Source organism: Leptinotarsa decemlineata, unplaced genomic scaffold (assembly GCF_025532065.1).
Source record: "Leptinotarsa decemlineata unplaced genomic scaffold, Ldec_3_MD MMD2_P_RNA_scaffold_5, whole genome shotgun sequence".
NCBI lineage: Eukaryota > Metazoa > Arthropoda > Insecta > Coleoptera > Chrysomelidae > Leptinotarsa > Leptinotarsa decemlineata.
In genome coordinates, this window is record NW_027412532.1 from 5,086,426 (window position 1) to 5,109,652 (window position 23,227).

Consider the following 23,227-nt stretch of genomic DNA (forward strand, 5'->3'; position numbering starts at 1 on the left):
AGATTTTGCAATACAACGTGGTGATGAAGGGGAACCGTGTACCATTCATTGCATTCTCGAGTAGCGGCTATAACTCGTACATGGGATTTGTTTGATCGATTTAGTGGGAGTTGCTCGAGTGAAAAACGGGCGAACGTGATCGCAGGGCATTGTGTTTCAAATGCGATAAACGGGGTGTTAGTTTGGTTGACTTTCAGCACCTGGAAACAGCAACCATTTTTCATCCTATGTCAACAAACCACACTGAAAACATGCTCTTTCGACTCTGTGAAGAGATTTCAAAATCTTTCATATTCGAAACAGTCCTGATAAGTATTTTGGTGAATATGATTTTGTGTAGAAACTTAGAAAGCATTTCAGAGATAGAGGGTGATCCTAAAATTACCTAGCTTAAGTGGAGAGGACATCTTTCTACCAAAGACTCCGAAACTCAAAACATCCATCTCTACAGCGTGGCCTGAATAGAGTCTGTGGAGTTCGGCAGCTGAAAACTCCACAAGAAAGATCGCCTTACGCTGAACAACTACATCAGGCCTATTAGCATGTATGGTCCTGAGGGTGGGGAATGAATAGTTCCAATGAATTCGGCACTTCTCATTCATCGCAACGGAAATAGTCTGTTCCGGAGTGTAGGGTAACACCGGTGTCTCGTCAATAACGTAAAAGGGCCGTAGGTGGTGATGGAGCACTCTCCGGGCTGCGATATAGGTTGATACCACATGTTGGAAATGCTGACAGCAAGTGCATTAGGGTTTCGGACGCGTCACGTCAGGCCCTGCACCATGCCTTTGTCACTTCTATACCTATTGCGCGACTGCGCAGGCCATGATGAACCCCTCAGTTTCCGACTTCAGCACACTCAACCCAAGGGAAGCGAAAGTCAGGCGCTTTGATAAGTCGACGATTTCAATATTGTTGAAGAAGACCCCATGCATTGGCTTTTTACTTGTTTTTCCGCATTATGATTATCAATATTAATTGAATTATTTGTTAAAAAAAGTATTGATCATAAACGGGTTTTAGTCAATGATGTTACAATTCTTCCCAGTGAAACAACCAAATTTTTAGGTGTTCACTGGGTCTTTATCTTGGAAATTTCATTTAAACCATGTGGTTAGAAAACTTGATAGCAGCTTTTATGCACTATTGTAACTACGTCAGGTTTTGGATGTAAAATCTTGGATCAACGTGTATTATTCTATGGTTCAGTCTACACTCTCATACAATGTCATCTTGTGGGGATATTGTACAGAGCGGGTGGTGTTTTTATAGATCAGAAAAAAATTCTTCGCTTAATTTTTAATCTAGATAGAAACGAATCATGTAGGCCCTCAGTTAAGCAAAATAAAATTTTGACTTTCACAGCAATTTATATATATGGTTCTTTGGTCTATAAGTAGAAAAATATGAATAACTACGAGTCCAATTCTCAGTGCCATCGATATCCCAAAACAACATAGGACTTCAACCTATGAAAAGGCCTCCTTTTTGGCCAGAGCAAGACTTTTCAATTGTCTACCTACTACTCTGAAAAATGTCTCCGATATCAAAAAGTTCAATATAAACCTCATAGAGTTTTTAATTAATCGGACTATTTATTCGGTGTAAGACTATAAAAGTCACCGTACATAACTTGTATTTGACGTTTCATACACCATAATTGTATCATCTGAAAGGAATAAAAAGTATTATTATTATTGTTATTATTAGTATTATCATTATTTGAGTTTTCTAGAGAATTATAACTGTGAAAAAGTCTACTTTTCGACACTGAAAGAGTTAAATTTCATTTCAGTTTGTTTTTAATCCGTAACGAGATAATTCGTTAAGGACACTTTTTGTAGTTATTCAGAGAAGTAAACTTGGATTTCTAATATGTCAGTGTTGTCAGTGTTGGATTTTCTACGTGTCCACTGAGAATATTAAATATTCAATAAATGAATATAGCAGATATCCCAAAAATTTTAAAATCACTATTGAATATCGTCGAGACTTCATAAACTTTCGGAGTTAGGAGCACCCATTGTTGACTATTTTGTGTTCTGATTAATGAAAAACAAATGAAATGATTTGTCAGATTTTGAAAAAGAATTGTCAGATTGAATGTTTTTGGGATTTTCTGCATCTCCGAAAAGTTATCAGAGTCTGTATAAACAGTTTATTCCATTTGTATCCTTTTCGATACGTATTTATCACCGAGTAGGTTATGTATTTTTCATAACAATTACAATCGTATTCTATGGTATGAATACCAATTTTCTTACGCTACGTATACAATCTCATCCGAAGAAAAGTTCAAAACTCACTTTTGTTTCATGAGCGCTAGGTATATAGATATTAGCAAAGTAGAATCTTATCAGGTAAAAACTCCTGTTTTTTAGTAGGTACGCCACTGTTAATACCTAGTATAATAGAAGGCCGAACACTAGCGAGATCCCTCGGACGTTCCGATGTGTACTGACAAAATGAAGCAATGATGCCAAGTGTATGCCAAGTGTATCAGATTTTCTATATCCTTCGGATTCAAATTGAAAAAGTTATATTTTACTCAGAGTTGCCACTCAGAAACAAAAAAACTTTCAACAACAGATTTTTTCTACTTACATGGTGTGAAATCTCTGAATTGTTGAGAAAAATGTTTTGCAGCATGAATGCCTCGGATCTTCTTTTGCAAAATAATGATAAAACACTTTATTTCGAGTGCTCCAAGTACATGTGACTTAAGTGTTCAATAATTGGAATTGGATGCATTTTGAACGACTGAGCTTGGTGTATTAGGAATATATTTTTGTGCTAATTCCTAGAAGAGGTGAAGAAAATTTAATCTCACATAAATTAGTTTCATAATCAAATTTTCAGGATTTATAGGAAATATATACAAATTGGGTCAACTGTCAAAAATATTAATCTAGATAGCGCTTGTCTTTAAAAGAAATTTATGGATGATCAGTTCAATCGGTTGAACAAATCTAGTAGGTACATTGAATTGACAAGAAAGACAAACATTTTGTAGGAGCTGCCCAATTTTCAACTTTGTTGAGAAAAATAATCATTAGTATATTAAAACTTTCGTCCTTTGGAAAATGTCTGAAATTTCGCACACAATCTGACAACCGCGGAATATCTCTAAACGGGGCACATGGTTTTAACACAATGTAAACAGAACCTCACAAAATACGTGCGACAAACTGTGGTAAATGTGTATAAAGTGCGTTGTGTTTCCGAAAACAAACTTATGTTCCGTTTTATTGAGAATCGTGCAAGTGCGAATTTCCGGCAGTTTTATTGACAGCGCTCGCAACTGGAATTTGCGAAATTTCTGCAGCAAATACGGAAGTCAAACAACGAAAATAGGTCAAGGGTCTATAAAACGGAGGCACTCAGGTGAACTGTGAAACGAATTGAGTTATTCTGACTGTAAATGACAAACGAGACACGTTCCTTATTTTAGGTTATTTCCTGACATGATGTAAGGAAAGAGGGTCACTCGGAATCCAACTGAGCATGGATGATTAGGCAACTAACATTACGTACACCAGTGGCGCGCGTTTTCTCTTCTATATTGAGCTCACTATCATGCCGGAAGTGGGTTTCTGAAGTTGTCGATTTTTTGACTTGATGAAACAAGCTTCTGCATTTCTGATATGTGTGAGCTGTACCAACAGCATTTAGTCATTAAAATTATGTCTAACATGAAACAGAAGAGTCTAAAATGGCATGAACAGTAACATGTGTGAAGAAAAGGTATAAAATTGGGAACTGAGCATTTTTTTCTGGTGTTTTTCGAAATTTATAAAAAGATCGACAAAAGGAAAAAAACTGTATTTTATTCATTTCTCAAGCATAAATTTACTGCGGAATCAAATTTTGAATAAATGTGTTGATAAAAAACTCGCATATGTTGCGAACTTTATGTTTGACACTGTATATGAAATGCCCAAATTTTGGTGAAACTAGACCTATCATGCACCTACGGATACAAATAATTCAAAGTAGATCAATGAAACACCTCTGCAACATCTTCAGCAGAAAAGGTTTATTGGAGGTTATTCCCTGTACATTAAAAGCAGGCATTGATTTCATTTGATCGAGATGACTACCGACAGTCCTGGCTCCCTATCAGTGGTGGTTGAGTCTGTTCAGATGAAGTGGACCGACTGAGTTTGTTCAGGTTGGAGCCCAGCTCCCTTACCCTTTTGACTGATTTTTGTCGAAGAAGGACAAATGGGTTCATGACTGAGGGGATGTTGACGGCATGAAGTCCTCAGGCATCAGTGCCGCCCTTTATGGGGCGGGTTGGAATGGATGAAAGATCTGTTCATCTTTCAACGGGGGACACGAGGGCGTCATTCGACAAAGTGTCGGGGCCTTCTATATCGGGAGGGGTTGTCTACAGCATAATCTATAGCTTCCCTAACTAACAGATTGTCGTGAGTTTCAGCGCTATCAAAAACTCGCCGATTCCTCGACTGAATGGACTGCCGAATGGAAGGCAGCTGCAAATCTCTGCGGATGACTTCATTCTGCACGAACCAAGAAGCATTCAAAATCATCCTCATTAGCTTATTTTGCAATACCTCCAGAATGGAGATATTATATTTCGCCGCTTGTCCTCAGACGCCTGAAGCATACATGATGACAGACTTGAACATCGTATTGTAGATGGTAATCTTGTTCTTCAAACTCAGTTTAGATTTTCTGTTGATCAGAGGGTACAGACTTGCTATCCGACCCTCGATCTTTGATTAAACGCTCATAATGTGCGGGTTTCAAGTGAGCCTACGGTCTATTAGAAGGCCGAGGTACTTTACCCGCGCTTGCCAGTCAATCTCCCTTCCAGAGATTTTCACTTTTCTGGCTGGAGAAGATAGCAATCTTCCCATGGTTATCGTCTGAGTCTTACCGACTGAAAAATTGAAAAAAAAATCCGAACAAACAAATTTATAGGTGTTGTCTGCAGTTAAATCGGTGAATTACAATCAATACCCACTGCGACACCTTATTAATCCCGGGTCGAGTCGACATAGTATACAGTGTGTCCAGTACCTGTTGGAGATACAGCTTAGGTTAAATTAGGAAAAAGTTGTGTTCTTTAAAGCTTATTTACATACCATTTAGAAACTTGAAGAATTTTCATGGCCTGCTGAGATATTTGGGAAAAACGAGAATTTGACAATATCAATTTTATTTTTTTCTGACTTTATTTGAAAAGATATCAAAAAACGAATAACACTTTTTCATTGGCACTTTTAAGGTACTACACGATGGTATTTTTATATTTTATATCCGACGTTTCGTTTTCAAGAAACCTTCATCAACTTTATTTTTTTATATGACCCGAAACAAAAGTACACCCTGTATCTGATTCCATTTTTTATTACGAATTCAACGATGTATCACATGCCATTGTTTTCTTTTTATTTTAAAGGAAAATTACATTTTTTCTATTTTTAAAAAAATCTTTAAGTAGGCGTTGCAAACAAATGCTTTGACGTAAATACCTGTCACCGAGCCTGTCAAATATTATTTAATTACACGATAAAATAGTAATTGTCGTTGTTGTTAGCCTGTTTGTCGAGTTGTTGTTTTTAGAGTTATTGTTACTGTTGTCGTTATTATTGTTTATTGTTGAATAGATAATATTGTGTTATTATCGTCGAATATGCCGGGTGAGCATTATAGCCATGAAGAAAAGTTTGACATGCTATCGTGCTACATTTTGTGCCACAAAAATACTGTAAATACAGCAGCAATGTATCTTAATACATATCCAGAAAGAAAGCAGCCATGTAAGTCCATTTTCTTAGAGCTGGCTCGAAATTTAAAAGAATATGGTTCATTTAAAAAGCCTGTTTTATCTCGAAAAAAGGAATCTTCAGAAGAAGCCCAAAATAATGTTTTACAAGCAGTTGTTGAGAACCCTGTAATATCAACTAGGCAAATCGAAAATAATGTAGGAGTAGCCAAATCCACAGCTCAATTTATTTTGCGTAAAAATAGATATCACCCCTATAAATTTAGGATTTGCCAAGGACTTAAACCAGGGGATTTCGAACGGCGCCGAAATTTTTGCGAATGGTATACACGCGCGTGTGAAGAAGATTATAATTTCCCTTCAAAAATAATATGGTCCGACGAAAGTATGGTCACTAATAATGGTATCTTCAACCGCCGCAATACGCATTACTGGGCTCAGCAAAATCCGCGTGTTAAGAAAATATCAAGACATCAAGAACGTTTTGGGTTTAATATGTGGTGTGCAATTTTAGGAACTGAAATACTAGGTCCGTTTTTTTACTATAATTCTTTGACCGCCGAACGATCATCATTTATTGCAAAACTATGTAGAAGACTGTTTAGATAATTTACCTCTGGCACAGGTCAATAACTGTTGGTTTCAACAAGACGGTGCTCCTGCACATAATTCTAGACAAGTTCGAGAGTATCTTTCGCAGCGATTTCCTGGAAGGTGGATTGGAACCTTTAGAGAAGTGTCTTGGCCAGCGCGATCCCTTGACTTAACTCCTCTGGACTTCTTCATATGGAGTTTTGTTGAAAACCGGGTTTACCAACATTCTTTTGAAACTGAACAGCAGTTACGAGAATGTGTAACTGTCGCATTTAACAGTATTACACCAGAGATGTTACGTGATGTTTTAAGTTCTACAGTTAGAAGATCATACTTATGTTTGGAAAATAACGGAAACCTGTTTCAACACCTCCTTTGAATTAAATAAAAAATGCGTTAATTTCTTTGTTGTTTTCATTACTTTAAAAAAATCATTATTAACCTACTTAAAAATACATTTTAAAAATAGAAAAAATGCAATTTTCCCTTAAACTAAAAAGAAAACAATGGCATGTGATACATCGTTCAATTCGTAATAAAAAATGGAATCAGACACAGGGTGTACTTTTGTTTCGGGTCATATAAAAAAATAAAGTTGATGATGGTTTCTTGAAAACGAAACGTCGGACATAAAATCTAAAAATACCATCGTGTAGTACCTTAAAAGTGCCAATGAAAAAGTGTTATTCGTTTTTTGATATCTTTTCAAATAAAGTCAGAAATAAATAAAATTGATATTGTCAAATTCTCGTTTTTCCCAAATATCTCAGCAGGCCATGAAAATTCTTCAAGTTTCTAAACGGCATGTAAATAAGCTTTAAAGAACACAACTTTTTCCTAATTTAACCTAAGCTGTATCTCCAACAGGTACTGAGATTCCCATGCTTAGGATCCTTATCTTGGACACACTGTATATATTTAATTCGGACCAGATGTATATGACATCGTCAAGTGTTGGTTAGACATCACCCACTTCAGTGCATTTACTGCGACTTGCCTTATTCTCTTACTACTCAAACTGGTGTACCTACTGTGTGTTACAAGATCAATCGTGTTTGACGTGTCAGAATAACGAACATATCAAAACTGTCTCAGATATTCCACAAAATATTTTTTGCCAACATAACCAAACATTTAGCCTGTGATAGCCGAAACCAAATGAAAATATCAGAACAGACCTTGACTCTCAAAGTACCGTACATTATGATTGCGTCAGAATTAGTGCCATTTTCAGTAAGCAAGTATCCGAATGACTTCTTTCATGGAGATTTCATTGTTGAGTTAACAGTCTTTGTTTATATCACATGTTGCATGTTTTCCATGAATTACTTCTCTATAGCCAATCTTTCAACTACACCTGCTCCTTCTCTATCAAATGCCTAGGAAATCACTTTGGACTCGCAAATGCTGCTATGTTACTTGTTTCTCTGATTTATTTGATTACTATAATGATATTTTGGTGAAAATTATAATTATCTGAAGGTTCAAGGCTGTTAAATCGATTAAAACTTTCGCGGCCAAGATTTTCAGTGTTCAAGTTCAAGGCTGTGTTTTGGATAGTCGCCCAAACCTTACATCCAAAACCGCTTTTTCATTTATTCTGTCTCGCAATTGTCGCAAACTCACTTTATCTATTAGTCAACTACCGTTTTGTGGAGAAAATAATCACCTGGCCATTTGAGAGGTATGAACCATCAAATTATTTATTCATTTTTGTGTTCGTTATCGAGAATACACCCATTTTCCTAAACACTCAATGTCATCAAGGAATTACCTTAACTCGTATCTAAACGTTTTTCCAATTCCTCAAGTTTTCCATCAGTCTATGTTCATTGTTTGGCAAACAAATATTTGGTTGAATCGGTCAAAGTTTGCGACATGAATGAGATCTTCAACTTCACAATTTTTCAGAGTTCACAATGAGTAAAAGAAAATCAGATGATGTAGATGACGAAACTGTGACGAAAACGGCAAAACTTTCCGACGACGCTGAAGATGGTTATTCGAAAGCTACCAATACAGAACCAGAAGGTTTGGGAGATATATTCCCAGTCACTCCTGAAGAGTCTAAAGATCCTAAGGTTAGTTTCCAGTCTACTAGTGACTGATGAACTATTTACTACTCTAGTTGAAACGTTTTATAAGTACCAGATTGATTAATGTATTAGTTCAAATTGTTTTTTTTTGATAGATATAAGACTGCATCAAAATTTCCTACTGCCTCATTGAAACAATAAGATGGCTTTTTTCTTTAAATTCATCTCTGTATTGCCAATGCAATAGAATATAAGATGAAGGCACAGTAAAACATGTTTCAAGTCAATCAGTTAAACAGGAAAACAATATCCAGTTTCATCAACGTTTTGAAAAAAAAAATGTAGAACAAAAAAAAACGTTGATTTATCGAATAAAAGAACACTGATTCGAGGCGAGCACTGCCTAATATTTTCAAGCAGTACTAGATCAGCAAGGTAAAAACTGAAATCGAAAAAAGGATGTTGATTTTATCGAAACAACGATATAAATTCCTCAGTAATTAAAATACTGCCAAAGGCCATGCCTGGTGTTTGGTCAATATTATTTTTTGATGATTCTTGTACAATTTCTTATGTAATGTTTCAAATTTTCTGAGACTCGCTAGAAACAGTAACCTCTGTAAGTACCAGCAATATTGACTATATACCAACTGAAACACTACTATGTTAAAATAATTGTTACTTAACAGCTTCTCCAACCCTTACTTTCGTCAACTTTCTTTCAAACCCCAATATTTCAATCTTCATCCCTGAGAAGTTGGAAAATAATGACGTGTAATATTGGAAATAAAGATATATAGAGTAGACCATCGAAAACAACCGTAAGGCAGAATTGCCGGAGAAAAACTTCTTCAGAGAAATTGCACACTGGCGAAACTGGATCGGTTCAAAATGAAAAGGTGTAAGACGAAAATCTTATACCTAATAGAGCTCCAGAGGAGTATCAGTATTGAACAAATTGCAAAGCGCATTTTACCCTTTTCAAGATTGCCTTGCAGCGGTCCCATCCTGAGATGTGTGCATCCGAACTGAAAGGGATTATAAACTCTTAGTCCAACCAGTTTTGCTGACAGAACCTTCAAGACACCAGGCATCATATTGTCGCAGAAATGCTTCCTACGGAAATGTGACCCTCTGTTGTGCTGGTTTTCCATTTTCTAGCTACTCGAGGAAACCTATATGAATCATGAGGTAACCAAATGATCCACCACTGGCTCTACAGAGCTGAAGGGCGTAGACTAAGTGACCCCAACTATCCTTCCTGTATCATCGTGTCAAGAGCAAGAACTTCTCAGTTAACAATCCTTGAAAACTTTGTGGTATCTCTGTATCTGTAGAGTAGGAAGAGTGAGTGTAAGCCCACAGTACTTAGGCCACATGTGACCCATTATATATCCTCCCGAGGAGTTGTCCTCCTAGGTCATCGTCCATCCTGTCCTTTCCAGGAATGTGGACAGGTCACTGGGAGACATCTCCTTTTTATCGGCAGGTGTAGGCCAAGACTCGCCGAACACACACTCTCTCATTAACGGTAACTCCGGGCACTCGTACAGGACATGCCTGACAGTCTCATCTTCCTCTCCACACATCCTGCATAGAGGTGTGTCCACCAGCCCCATATTATGAAGGTGTTTTCTTAGTTAACAGTGACCAGTCAGAAATCCTACTGTTAGGCGTAGATTTTTCCTGGTCATTGCCAAATATTTCTTCGGCGCCAGCTTCTTAGGGTCGCCCAAGGTGATTCTGGCAAGATTACATCCTTTGGTTTCGTCCCATCTCTTTAAGGATTGAGCATGGGTGTAACACTTGACTAGTTCCGCAATTGTCGTAGGTGCCACTGGGTTCTAAAATTCTTAGTCCAACCGCTGCCTTGGCTAAAAAGTCAGCAATGCAAATACCTTTACTCTTGTAGTGCCCTTTAATCCATCTCAGGATAATGTTATTATCTACCGAGGCTTAGGCTAAATCTTGGTTACACTCTAGTACTAGCCCTGAGGTTATATGTTGTGGTATATCAAGAGCACTATATCTCATGAATCTGGTATCGTCAAGTACAGATGACTTACAGGTAGCCTTATATGGAAAAATTGATGCGGCGGGAACCTATGGATGTACCACTCTACATGAGACATGAGACAAGGTACACATTTGGTCAAGTGGATGAAAGTTTTCACAGTGAGCCGCAACATACCCTTGCTCTGGACCTGCCTACCTATACTCAATACAAGAATATTGACAACTGCGACAAAGTTGTACAAGCCGAATATTGAAGAAGTTTGAGTCTCATCTTCAAAAGATTTTGGTTTGTTTCAATGTTCTGTTATTTTGAACTGGTAATTATACCTCAATTGTCATTCATTGCTTATGGCAGTCCCAGCGTTTTATGTATATACAGGGTCCTGCAACAGTGGCACGGTGTTCCATATCTCAATTTAGGAAACAGATAGGAATTTAAATTCCTATAATATTACCTCATTGCAGAAGCTCGACAAAATAGAAATATTGGCGGTCACACAGGGTGTTCAATTTTTTCTGGGCGGATCCCAACTGTGTTTTTTTTTAATAGAAACCTGTATTTTTTATTACTTTTTTGGTTTCTACATAGAAAATAAAAGAAAATTTATATATATCTTCACTTCGTAATTATTGACGGTTTTCGAGATATCTAGCATGACAGGTTTTTTTACAATATTCGTCACTCAGAATATTTGAAATTATACAGAAGTTATACAGAAGTTATGAAATGAATGTCAATTGGTCATTTCAGAATTAATTCATAAATGACAATGAAAAACAAAGTGAAATTGCAACCAAAAATTATATAATGATACCTGAGAAGTGAAATTCACTAAGGTTAAAGAAAGTTTTCCACTGGATCCTTCCAATTTATTAATAGCTCGGGATTATATTTTCCTTTAAATTTGTTAAATTTAATTCCGAACCTTCAATTCATGAACGATGTTCAATCTGGCTTGTGAAATTGTTTCCTATCGTATAAACACAAGTTGACAAAAGATGTAATTCTGTTGAGGCATTAAGGAAATTTCATTGCTTTGCTTTCATCCAAAATATCCTTTGGAAATGAAATTAGTTTTTTAGGTACACGTACGTTATAGAAATAGTATTTCATGAATTAGGTATTCGTACGGGAAATTTTAATGAGAATTCGCCTTTTCTCGATTCAATGTCGCTCCAACTAACTGTTCGTAAACCTATTCAAGTCGCGAAAGTAAAATATTGCAAGAGATGGGGACTTTTAGGTTGATGTGAATATTTGATTCCATCATCAATCACGCTTTTTGACAGGAGTTCACATTAAATATGAACGGCGTCATGTCGACACATTTTCTCTGTGTCACACTGGGAAAAAACTCATAGTGAAAAAGGTTCTCTGAAGGGTTAAGATGAAACTAAGGAATGTTTCCAGAACAAGAGTAAATTGACACCCGCATTATTTATGAAATTTTTGAATTGTATCACTGTTATTAAATAGTTTGTCACTTGGGATGAAGAATTAACTAGCAAAAAGCAATACATCATGATTGAATATTCGATACCGATGTAAATACTAAAGGACTAAAGAAACATATGAATTTTCGAAAAATTTTATTGGTTAAAGCGGACTAAATAAAGTAACTCAACAAACAAATAGTTACGAGTACTTAGTTATATTCTTTTCGCTTCAACAAAAATAATTATTTTTACTTCATCTACTAGCCCTGGAGCTCCACCTACTAGATGGTGAATGATCTAGTCTAGAGGTCTAGTCTAGTCTAGACTGATGGTTGAGAAAGAAAATGGTGAAAATGAGAAACTAGTGTGTCACGAAAGAGTATAAAAGGAATACTGCAAAATATTGAAATGACTCCAGAAAAACGAACGGATAATGTTGAAGGCGAACAATAAAGAGGGGAAGTATTCAGTGATGCAGAAATTGGGAATAGTCGCAGTAATACTGAACATTCTCCAGTACTACCAGAAGTGGTTATACCATCTCCATTCTAAAACTCTTCATTCTGGCCTGAACCAACCGAAAAAGTGAACAAAAGGAACAGCAGAGTTAAAGTTCCTTCTGTAGGCACCACCGATGCTTGAAGAGAATATTTCTTGAAGAAAGAGAAATTCAAGAAAAAGAGGATAGAAAAAAAAAGCTAAGAAAACAAAAAATTACGCCAAAAAAAAATAAAGAAACCCAGAGAAAAATCTTACGACAAAACAAAGGAAAAACATATCAGAAGAAGAAAGTGTCTGTCACATATTCAATCAACATTTAGGCATGAGGAAGCTGTCCGCGCGTTGTATGCCGCGTTTGCTCACGTTAGACTAAAACATGTTTGAATGAACATTTCCAATGCACTGTTGGCGCAGTTAAGGCGCGATAAATCCGATGCAGAAGGAACTTGGATACACCATTATTTGCCCGAAACAAAAATACAAAAATACAGTTCAAACGGTGGACTGCAAAGGGGGAACTGGCTCCAAAAAAACTAGCTTGGAAAGTGATGGCGACTGTTTTTTGGGATAGTGGGGGAGTTATTTCAATCGACCATCTTCAAAAAGGAAAAACCATTACAAGAGCATACATACTACGCATCATTACTTGACAAGCTGAAAGCAGAACTCGCGGAAAACCGGCCACATTTGCAGGAAAAAGAAAATCCCGTTCCGACTCACTCAGCAGATCCACCCCCAAGTGACTTCTTTTTTTTATTTCCTCATCAAAAAATTGCGCTCGGAGGACAAAGATTTTCATCAACTGGAGAGGCAATCACCTCGTGAACAATTATTTTGCAGAGAAAGACGCTGAGTACTATTTGGACGGGTCACAGAGATGGGAGCATCGCTGGGAGAAGTGTGTAGAGTCAAAAGTGGACTATGTTGAAAAATGAAAAAATATTTGAAAAAATGTCTTGTATCTTCGTTAGGTCGTAAACTTTTCAAACCACCCTCGTATAATACAGCCTTCATGCGAGTCGTATTTTCAATGCGAATGATCAAAATCGATGTACCGTCCTGGCTCTTCTAGATTTCATCAGGACATTTGACATCATTAATTATGAGCTTTCGATCTTGCACTACATTGGCTTGTCAGATGATTCAGTTCTTTTTCTTTTCGAAACTATCTACTCAACAGACGTCAGGAAGTTGTTCTTGATGGAGTACATTTCACGCCGTTGAATTTGAAAACAGGCGTTCCACAGGAATCAATTCTTGGCCCTCTCCTGTTTACAATATACACCAGTCAATTAGTGAAATGTCTTCAGTATTGCAATGTACATCTTTATGCTGATGACACCCAAATCTATTAATTTTTTGAACCACACAGGGTAAATGACGCTAATAGGCGGATCAGTCATGATCTCAACACATTTTCATCTCTTGCTGAAAATATGTGCTAAATGAATAATACATCAAAGTCGAAAATACTAATATTTGGTTCAGAAAATCACAGAGATATTGTAGAACAACAACTCAATATTAGTATAGGCTCTAAAATGTATTGGAAATTGTGAAGGAAGTGAAAAATCTTGGGGTGACTATAGACAGTAATCTCCAATTTGATTCCCATGTGAATGAACTAATCCAGAAAGCTTACCTCTCACTCAAGCTGGTTTATGGAAATCGGAAATTCACCCCTAAAAACACAAAAATTACTCTATGTGACAGTCTCGTTCTTTCATCTTTGAACTATGCAGATGTACTGTATGGACCAAGCCTCACAATTAGGAACAAGAAAATGCTTCAAAAGATTCAAAACTCCTGCCTTCGCCTCATTCATGGGGTAGGAACAGAATCTCATCAAAGCTTATCTGTAATAAAATTCCGACTTATCTCTATGATAACATTACTTTTCAGACTGACGTACACAACTTGAATGTACGGCATATAGGGTTATTAACTCCTCCGATACACACTCATGAATTTTTTCAAGCGATCATTTACGTATCAGATATGCAACGTTTATAATAAACTTTCCATTTTAAAATAGGTATTTTAGGCAAAAATTGAACTACTAGGTAAACAAACTTGACTACTTAATAATTCATCCATATTTATATTTCTTTGCTGATCAATATCAGGTTTATAATGTATTCCTTTTTCAATTTTTTTTGATTTTTGTATTTATTATATTTTTCTTGCCAATTCTCGCAGCTGGATGTGGAGAACAAAACTGTAGTGTTCTACACTGCATTTTTGAACGTCGCCTCTTGGTTGTCATATTCTATTTCACCCAATAAAGACCATTACTATCATTATTATTATTATCAATGAAATGTTACATTATCATAGAATTTTATCGAATATCGGCCGAGTCCATCATACGTTTTCAATCAGTCCACTCGAAATCCTGAACAATCCAATTTCTCAATAGTGTTTTCTGAACTCAATCATTTATTACGATTTTCCGTAATGTATTGCGTGTAGTCACTCCTGTTTGACATCAGTATGCTGTCTTTGACAAGTTTGAAGGAAGGAAGTATTTCCGCAATTTGAAGGGATACGCCGTTCAGGGATTTTTCCTCCGCTTCGAAACTACAACAGAATTTTATGAAAGATATGCACGAGTGCCGTCTACATTTAATGTAAAATTTATTCAAATATTTTTCCATTCAGATGTTCTGCATAAGGAATCACACGTTGTGGAAAATGAAAATTTATGAAATATTTCCACAACAAAGGATTCGTCTGCGTGGTTCTAATTTTAGAGTGAAACCGTTTGGAAATGTGTGGCAAATTTGGCAAATTTTCAATATTAGTGAAAATGTAATAAAAACTTAAACTGGCGTGAAATGATTCCAAAAGATAACGCTATTGAAAAGTCTGGATAATATGAAATGAACTGTGGGGACTGTGACAACAAATATATTGGTCAGACTAAGCAAGTCATTCAATCTCGTTTCAAAGAACACGCAGCATATATCCGCATTCGGAACCAGAAAAATCTAGTGTCTCCCAACATGCTTCTGAGAACGACCATAGAATTGAAAAATCGCCTGAAAATATTAAAATCGGTATATGAAACTAGATTTTGGATGCTTGCAATTGTATGGAAATAGCAGAGTGTGTCATTGACTCTATGAACAGTGAGAAATGTCCCATTCCCAACATCCTATCGTTGGCTATTTCATGAATGACTCTGTTAAAATAAGCATGAACTCTCATGATGAATTTTCCGGCAAATTTCTACCCGAAATCACTGACGTGTGTCGGAGAGTTAAATTGCACCCTTTTAAAGAGCATTTCGAGAGCTAGAAGTTTATTTCCTTCATAGCTTGAGACCTCAACTTCGTTGATGAAACGCGCTCATATTGATAGTGTCTCATTCCGAAACATCGGTGTCCGCATCGAGGCTTAGAGGGTTCCATGTAAGTAAAATTTCACCTCTTTCATTCACTATATTATTGTGTAGCATTCCTGTGAATGATATCTGATTCAATTTTTTAACAGACCTCTTATACTCAATATGCATTGTTCATTTTTACTACGTTATATACTGGTTACTATCTTATTTGATTTCCATCAGTAAACAAAACCATAAAAGCTCTGAGAAATGTTGTTTTTTTCCTAACTCTCACACTGAACATGCCAACGGTATACTCGACATCAACAATAGCAAAATATGTAATGTAATATAGATAATGAATATAAATAAGCTTTTCGATGGGAAAAAAAATTTATCACATTTCAACTTGTCAATCAGGCTTCACATTTGGAGGTAAATGTTTACTAGAATACTCATTTGTGGAAATCATGATCTAAACTATCGATTTGAACCAGCACAAAGAATCAATCAGCATGTCATAACATTCATGTTGGATCATCGTTTACATTATTCTCATTCACTGTTGATACGAAATGTTCATTTATTGGAATCGAGTAATTTTCGTATCGGCACGTGCAGGCATGATTATATTTAAAAATTTGATTGAAATTATGATGGAACTGTTAAAAAAGACTGATCTGGTAGTGTATTCAACTAACTACTCTTCAGCAAATGTAACTGAGGAAAATATTTACTAAAGGCGGGTTTCCACCAAACAGACTCGCTTGCGACTAGTTTCGTACTGTCACACATTTTATTGTCAAACAAGGAAATGATATTTTGATACTGTTAAATATTTGGAGAGACTTCGAGAAAATCTAAATGAAAATAATCAACTTCTCAACTTCATCATTACTGAAAGTAATCATCTCAGTTCCTCGGGTTTCTTAGCTGATACTTCAATTTCTCCTTTGTCGCTGCATGACGAAGACGATAAAAATAGGCCAGCATTTGTATTTTCTGTATATATCCTCTATAAATCTATATATCCTTCGTCCTGCCAAGCATGACCTCGAAAAAGCCTATGTTGAAGAATATGCAGAAAGTTTATTTATTTATTTATTTACTCATACACAGTTCTACAAGTTACACCCAACTACAGAACAGGGATATAAGTCAAATCACAATACAATACAATTACAATAAGTTATGAGATAAAAACAATACATATAGAATTAGCTGAAGTAAAAAGACGTAATCTAAGAGATGAAACAGTAAAAAATGTCAAGCTGACAGCTTGCAGAATTGCATTTGACACACATGTTATGCAGAGGTGAACGTTTCAGAATATTTATACGTGGTATTGGGCAGATAAAAAGGATTAACCACCCTAGAGGTTGGTCTAGATATATTGAAATTCAGTTTTTGCAGAATATGTGGGTCAGTAATAAAATTATTAATCAGTTTAAAAAGAAAAATTGTGACAACCACGACGGCAACTCGAGCTATTCATAGCATTTATGATGCACTGTTTGGAACCTTTGGTGTAGTAGGTAATGAATATTACTGGAGTTTTTTCCCAACACCAAATCGTTATTTTTAACACCTCGACACGTGTTCCGATCACCAAGTGATCATCTTCAAAGAGGAAGATTAAAACTTTTAGTTTCGACACGTGTTTCGATCACTTGGTGATCGAAACAAGTGTCGAGGTGTTAAAGATAACGATTTGGTGTTGGGAAAAAACTCCAGTGATATTTATTCATAGCATGTCTAGCTAACAAAGCATCATGGGGAAATCCAATTGGTGGATAGATATTGTCTGATCTATAGGAGAGAAGTTTTAGGAAACGATGTTGTACTGATTCACCTTTCTCTGTTAACAACTAAAGAGATGGATTCCAGATTATGGATGCATATTTTAATTTTGATCTGACAAAAGCATAGTATAAGGTTTTTGATGTAGATGGATCTGCGAAATCTCTGGAGATTAAATATTGACATGAAAATGGACGATTTTTTAGTGTGTACGTCATTACATTACATTTACCCGCGTTCAAAGGAAGATTATCGCGAAAACACCATTGCTCAACACGTTTCAGATTGAGAGAGAGTTGAAGACAGTCCTCGATGGCATAGATCTCACAATATAATTTCGGGTCATCTACGTTTATCAAACAGTAGATGTAATTGACCTCAACTATATCGTTTATGAAGGCGTTACAGAGAAGTGGACTTAGGTTGCTTCCTTGAGGAACACCCGAGCTGAATATAACATACTAACGCCTGTCAGTGAAGTATGATTTGAAAAGTTGGATCAGAGTTAGAGAAAAGCCGTAGCTGTACAAATTCGATAGCAGTAATCTGTCAAATCCGTCAAATTCATTTCTCGTTGATCTGGTTTTCCAATGGAACATGTCTTACTACTGGAAAAAGCTATTCGTGTAAGAAAAACCATGAATCAATTATTCTGGAAGTGGTATTTTCTAGAACAGATTAGTTTTTGAGGATTTTTTTTATTTGAACTTCTTCATCTTTGTAGATAAACTTTGAGAAACTTCCGAAGAAAGGAAAAAATCAATCAATTTCAGAAAATAACTCTCTACGAAGCTGTGTAGATCATACAATGAAATTACTTTCAGACACAAACTGAAAAAAAAAGCCCTCCCGAACAACTACTTTCATTATAAACATTGAATTACACGAAAGAAAAAATACTTTCGAGATAGGTATATAAACGATATGAACATTGAGTTATACAAAAAACACTTTCCTCTACTCAGTTTGTATTCCAAACATTCGTTATGGAACTGAATCAGATATCATTTACAGCATTGTTAAACAATATAATATATGACAAAGGTAAAATTTCGCTTACATGAAACACCATCATCTTTAATGATGATCATCGATGTTTCGGAATAAGACACGTGTCTTATTGCCTCTTCAGTACCAATCAGAATGACATGACATTAAAGCACTCAAATAATTCATGAACCTTGTGTCACGATTGAGTTGAATTTACTCGTGTCATCGATGATAGAACGTAATGAGATTGATTCGCTTTTTTATTCAATCCTAGCCACAGGAATCTGGTTTAAATTGAAAGGAATATATTTTCAGGAGATGCTTATTCTTGGGGAAGAGAGATTTTGGCTTTCTACCTCTCCATCTTCATAGAAAAAAATGTGGGAATCTTCTATAGAAAGGAAAACATGTAAATCATGCAAAGAAGTAACTTTCAGACACAGACTGTTTGGCAAAGCCTAAGGCTTTGCCGCCTGGATGGCAAGGAGATTTATGGACTTCTGGCAGAATCTTCCAGATTTGGCTCACTCCAAGGCGTTTATTCACCCTTCGTAGCTTGATACCAAACAGTTGTTAGACTACTGTAGGAATGAACTACGGTGTCCAGCAGGCCTCCTTACAGGTCACTGTCATTTGAATCATCATATGTAGAGACTCGGACTGTCGGAAGACAGTGTGTATAGCCTTGGAAAATGATAAAACAGCAGAGTATATACTTTGTACCTGCCCCGCTGGAGACCGAATCAGGTTTTCAGAGTCCAGCAGAGCCGTACTCTTACCATTTGACCTGAAAGACCACTCACCATACAAACTAAACGGCTTTGTTGAAAAGCTGGGTTTATTTAGTCGAGTGTGAATAGGTGTGGGCCACAATAAACCTTTGTGGGTTGCCATGGAGGGTCGAATAGACCCACTCAATTCAGAACTAACCTAACTTAACCTACTTGAAACAACAGTTTTTTACTACGTAATTGATAATTTATTTATGGAATATTTTGAAAAAAAAAAATTTCTATTACTGAATAACCAGTTACAGTATTCGGAGAAAATAGAATCTCGACAACAATTTCTGAAATCATTAAGTTGCGTTTCTTAATATTGGCTTTCACCGAGAAGCACACTTGAAATTAGTACAACAAACAGAGCTTCGTGTTGTTCTTGAAATTATAAGTTTTCCATACTGTTAATGGTCGGAAATAGGTAGCGATAATTTGCTTTTCACCAAATTAATATCGAAGTTTTCAACTTTCTCGCAGAGTTTGTATCGCTGATTAGTATATGTGCGCAGTTTCATCAAAGTCGAGGTTATTTATCTTAGGCCAACTCCTGTTCGCTTCATCTCAACGTCAACAGATGGGTTTTCTTTATTGAAAAGAATGCATCTTTCGTTCGAGAACGTTTTCAGTTCGATCTAACGAACGGGAGTGGAAATGGGATAATTCAGAAAGGAATACAAATAAATATAGTAGGCGGGAGATAGCGAGTATTTGTGGAATGCTTTCGGAATTTTTCACCATTTTCCGATTCTACCTAACTTCAATAGGGCCATCAGTTCTCAAATCTCCTGCAGCAATGCGATTTATGGATATTTTTGTATTCTTGTGTATTGAAATGAATTCCCGGTGAACACTGTACGGAGTCTGTTCAAGAAATGAGGTTAATGATCAAATTTCGCTGGCTGCTTTTTTTTGAGGATAAAACACAAACACCACATGTAATCTTTGATTTTTGTGCTACTTTGTATTATCATTCAGAGTTAACGTGGTGCATAAACGTTCCATAGGTAATCGAATCAATTGCTCTGATGGACGATTATGTTGACCGAAAAATGGACGTAGTGCGCGATACGTATTTCAAACAAAACCATAATTTTTATTACAAGCTTTATATTAGCTCCACTTGTATGTATGTATGTATGTGTGTTTGTTTGTTTCTAACGCTCAAGTTCGGGATCTGTATTTGACAGAATTATTGACATTATTACTTGATCTATTCGCAGGCAGATGGCGCTGTACGTAACCTCCTTGATATCACTGGTAAAAAAAATTCCACCGGTACCGGTGACAATTCAATTACCGCCCATATTAGCAAGAAATTACTTTCGTGTGTGATCTCACATTCCATGCGGAATATTATTTTGTAATTCTACCCCGAAGACAAGTGTGGAATTTTTCTGTGTAATTTTTCATTTTGAGTGTACTTTTGTGTTGAAATAAAACTTCATAGGGTAAATTTGCGATATAAATTTATATCGAAATATTACACTCTTGACAGAATTTTACAGTAGAATTTTACACTCTTATATAATTTCACAGTGGAATTCTATACTCTGATAAAATTTTACATTGTAATTTTTCATTTACGGGTTATATTACCTTAGGATATTCCGTTGTAAGAAGGTCCGTATTCAGAGTAGTTTTGAAGACAATGATACCTCAATCGGATGTTGACTCTTGACTCTTGACTCTTAAGTGGCCATTTTTCCTCATAATTTAGATAATTGAATGCACAAGACATATTACACATTGATATATTAAAAAAATATGTATACAAAATAAGTTCATATACATTCTTGAAATGATTTTTTTTTTCATTTATAAAAAGTCAAATAACAGTACAAAATAAAAAAACCATTCTTCAAATTAACACATTTTCTTTCTTGCTCATGGTGGTATTATTCGGAAAGAGAAATGAAAGTAATATTTCTTTTTCTTTTTTTCTCAATTGATGTTATTATCCTAAAAGAGAAATGAATATCATCAAATGAATAGGTTTAGAAATCTAAAAACACAGTAAGTTGACGAACACACATTCCTAGAGAAAAACTACTACTAGTTTGACTTCAATATTGGCATTTCTCAAAAATTTTTGATACATATTCAACCGTTTAAATAAAAAATTTGATTTTTCCAAATGTTTTCCAAAATTTTCTGAAATATAGCAAATATAGCTATAATGATGAAGTGGTGATGAAGTATTTTGTTCATCTCTTCAACAGAAACAAAAAGGTCCCAAATTGTTTCTCAATTCCTCCAATTTTGAGTTCCTACTTGCCTCCCATCGCAAAAATGTTTTCAAGTTCAATAATAAGAATCACAAATCCTCAAATTTATCCAAAATTATGAGAGATACGAATAAAACGTTCAGATATTTTTTAGGTGAATGAAATTACGATTTAACATTGTCCGATATTTGCAACCACCAATACGAAACTTTATTCCTCATCGAAATTTATTTTTAAAATGGATCGTGCATACGGCGTTACTGATGATTCACGCCACTGCTATCGAGTATATCTCTTTTTCTCTTTTTCTCAATACCATTCAGTAATTATCACAAACATTTTCAAATATATGTTCTGTAATCATTTGAAAATCAGTTAAAATATGTTGTACTATTCCATACAGTATGAAATAATTTGCGATGTGAGGTTAGGAGATACTTGTAATAAAAAAAACACTCTATAATGCATAACGAGAAAACTCAATGAATTCATCTGTTTATTGGACTAGTTATTGAAATTTTACAAGAAATGTACTCACCTTCTTTACTTATTTTCACCAACAACAAAAATATTCTAATGCACACGTCAGACAAACCGATGCGCTTCTGTAGACAAGAATGAACAATACAATAATCACTCACAAATACAAGCGTAATTTTACATTCGATAAAGATATGGCGAAAATTTACATTTAAGGGGGAATACCCATCGACCAGTTAGTAATTCTCTTCACATGAAATAATACGTTATGATTTCACACATATATTAGATCAATATTTAATTCTCAATGAAAAGTACATTGCCTACTAAAATTACGCTCGGGGATGTGAATTATTCAATAGAGAGAGTATATTTTCAATAAAACTGAAGTAATTTTCTTCGTTCGAAATGAAAATTCCGAGGTAAATTTCAATAATTTTTCTCGGTGTATAATTCGAACTCACTTCACACGTATTTCTTCATTTGAAAAAAGTATTTTTTTTATTAACACGCGCGCGCCTGATGTCTTATTTGTAACGTCCAGAGTTAAGATAAAATAAATAAAGTTTGAAAATACTAAAAAACACGCTTTTATAGCATATAAAACTAAAAAATGGAAAATAAATATACTGCTAAAAACTAAAAAATACGCTTTTAAAGAACATCGAACTGAAGAGTTTGAAATGCTTTTTTTTAAATAAGTTCAGAACAATAACGAACGAAAAATAATAATATTATTGTGAAAAAATCGAGGACGCTTTGTGCCATTTTTCTTGTATATCAAGCGCCTGTCGCTTCTTTCACAATAATACTAGTTCGTTATTGTTTTGAGCTTATTTTAAAAAACATTCTTTTCAACTTTTTAATTCGATGTTCTTAAAAGCGTGTTTTTTAGTTTTTTAAATTAATTTACACAATTTGGAAGCGTTGTTCAGTCATCAGTCTATTCATGTCGGAATGTCAAACAAAAATAAACATAAATCATTTAACAGCTGACAAAATGGCCGTCGGTTGAAAGAGTATTCATTCATTAGCATTACATACAATGTAACATTATATCAGTTATGTAGTGCATTATATATTGCTTTCCTAAACTGAGATAAGGGTAGGAAGAATATATCGATATTTTATAGACTATTGTAGCTTCTACACATAGATGTCAAAGAACAGTGAAGGTGGTGGTGTGAGTTAGATACGACGATTCAAAAAGTTATATGTGAACTGAAAGTTGTACGAGAAACGTTAATATTCAATGATGAAAGTAAAGTAGAAGAGTCGATTTGATT

General features: G+C 35.4%; 1 protein-coding gene across 9 annotated transcripts in view; it reads left to right on the forward strand.

Moving 5' to 3' along the window:
- The window catches only part of LOC111509630 (pseudouridylate synthase RPUSD2), a 321,032-nt gene that overhangs the window by 215,178 nt on the left and 82,627 nt on the right, over positions 1-23,227 (forward strand). Inside the window, exons 1-3 of one of the 9 annotated variants that reach the window (XM_074169322.1) lie at positions 3,250-3,384; positions 3,452-3,469; positions 8,261-8,430. The exons of 6 other annotated variants lie outside the window; for them this stretch is intronic. In XM_074169322.1, coding sequence (XP_074025423.1) covers positions 8,269-8,430 — 162 coding nt within the window. In that variant the 5' untranslated portion in view covers positions 3,250-3,384; positions 3,452-3,469; positions 8,261-8,268. Of the gene's footprint in view, positions 1-3,110; positions 3,385-3,451; positions 3,470-8,260; positions 8,431-23,227 lie in introns of those variants that run through there. 2 more of the 9 variants (XM_074169315.1, XM_023165408.2) reach the window with 2 other exon arrangements.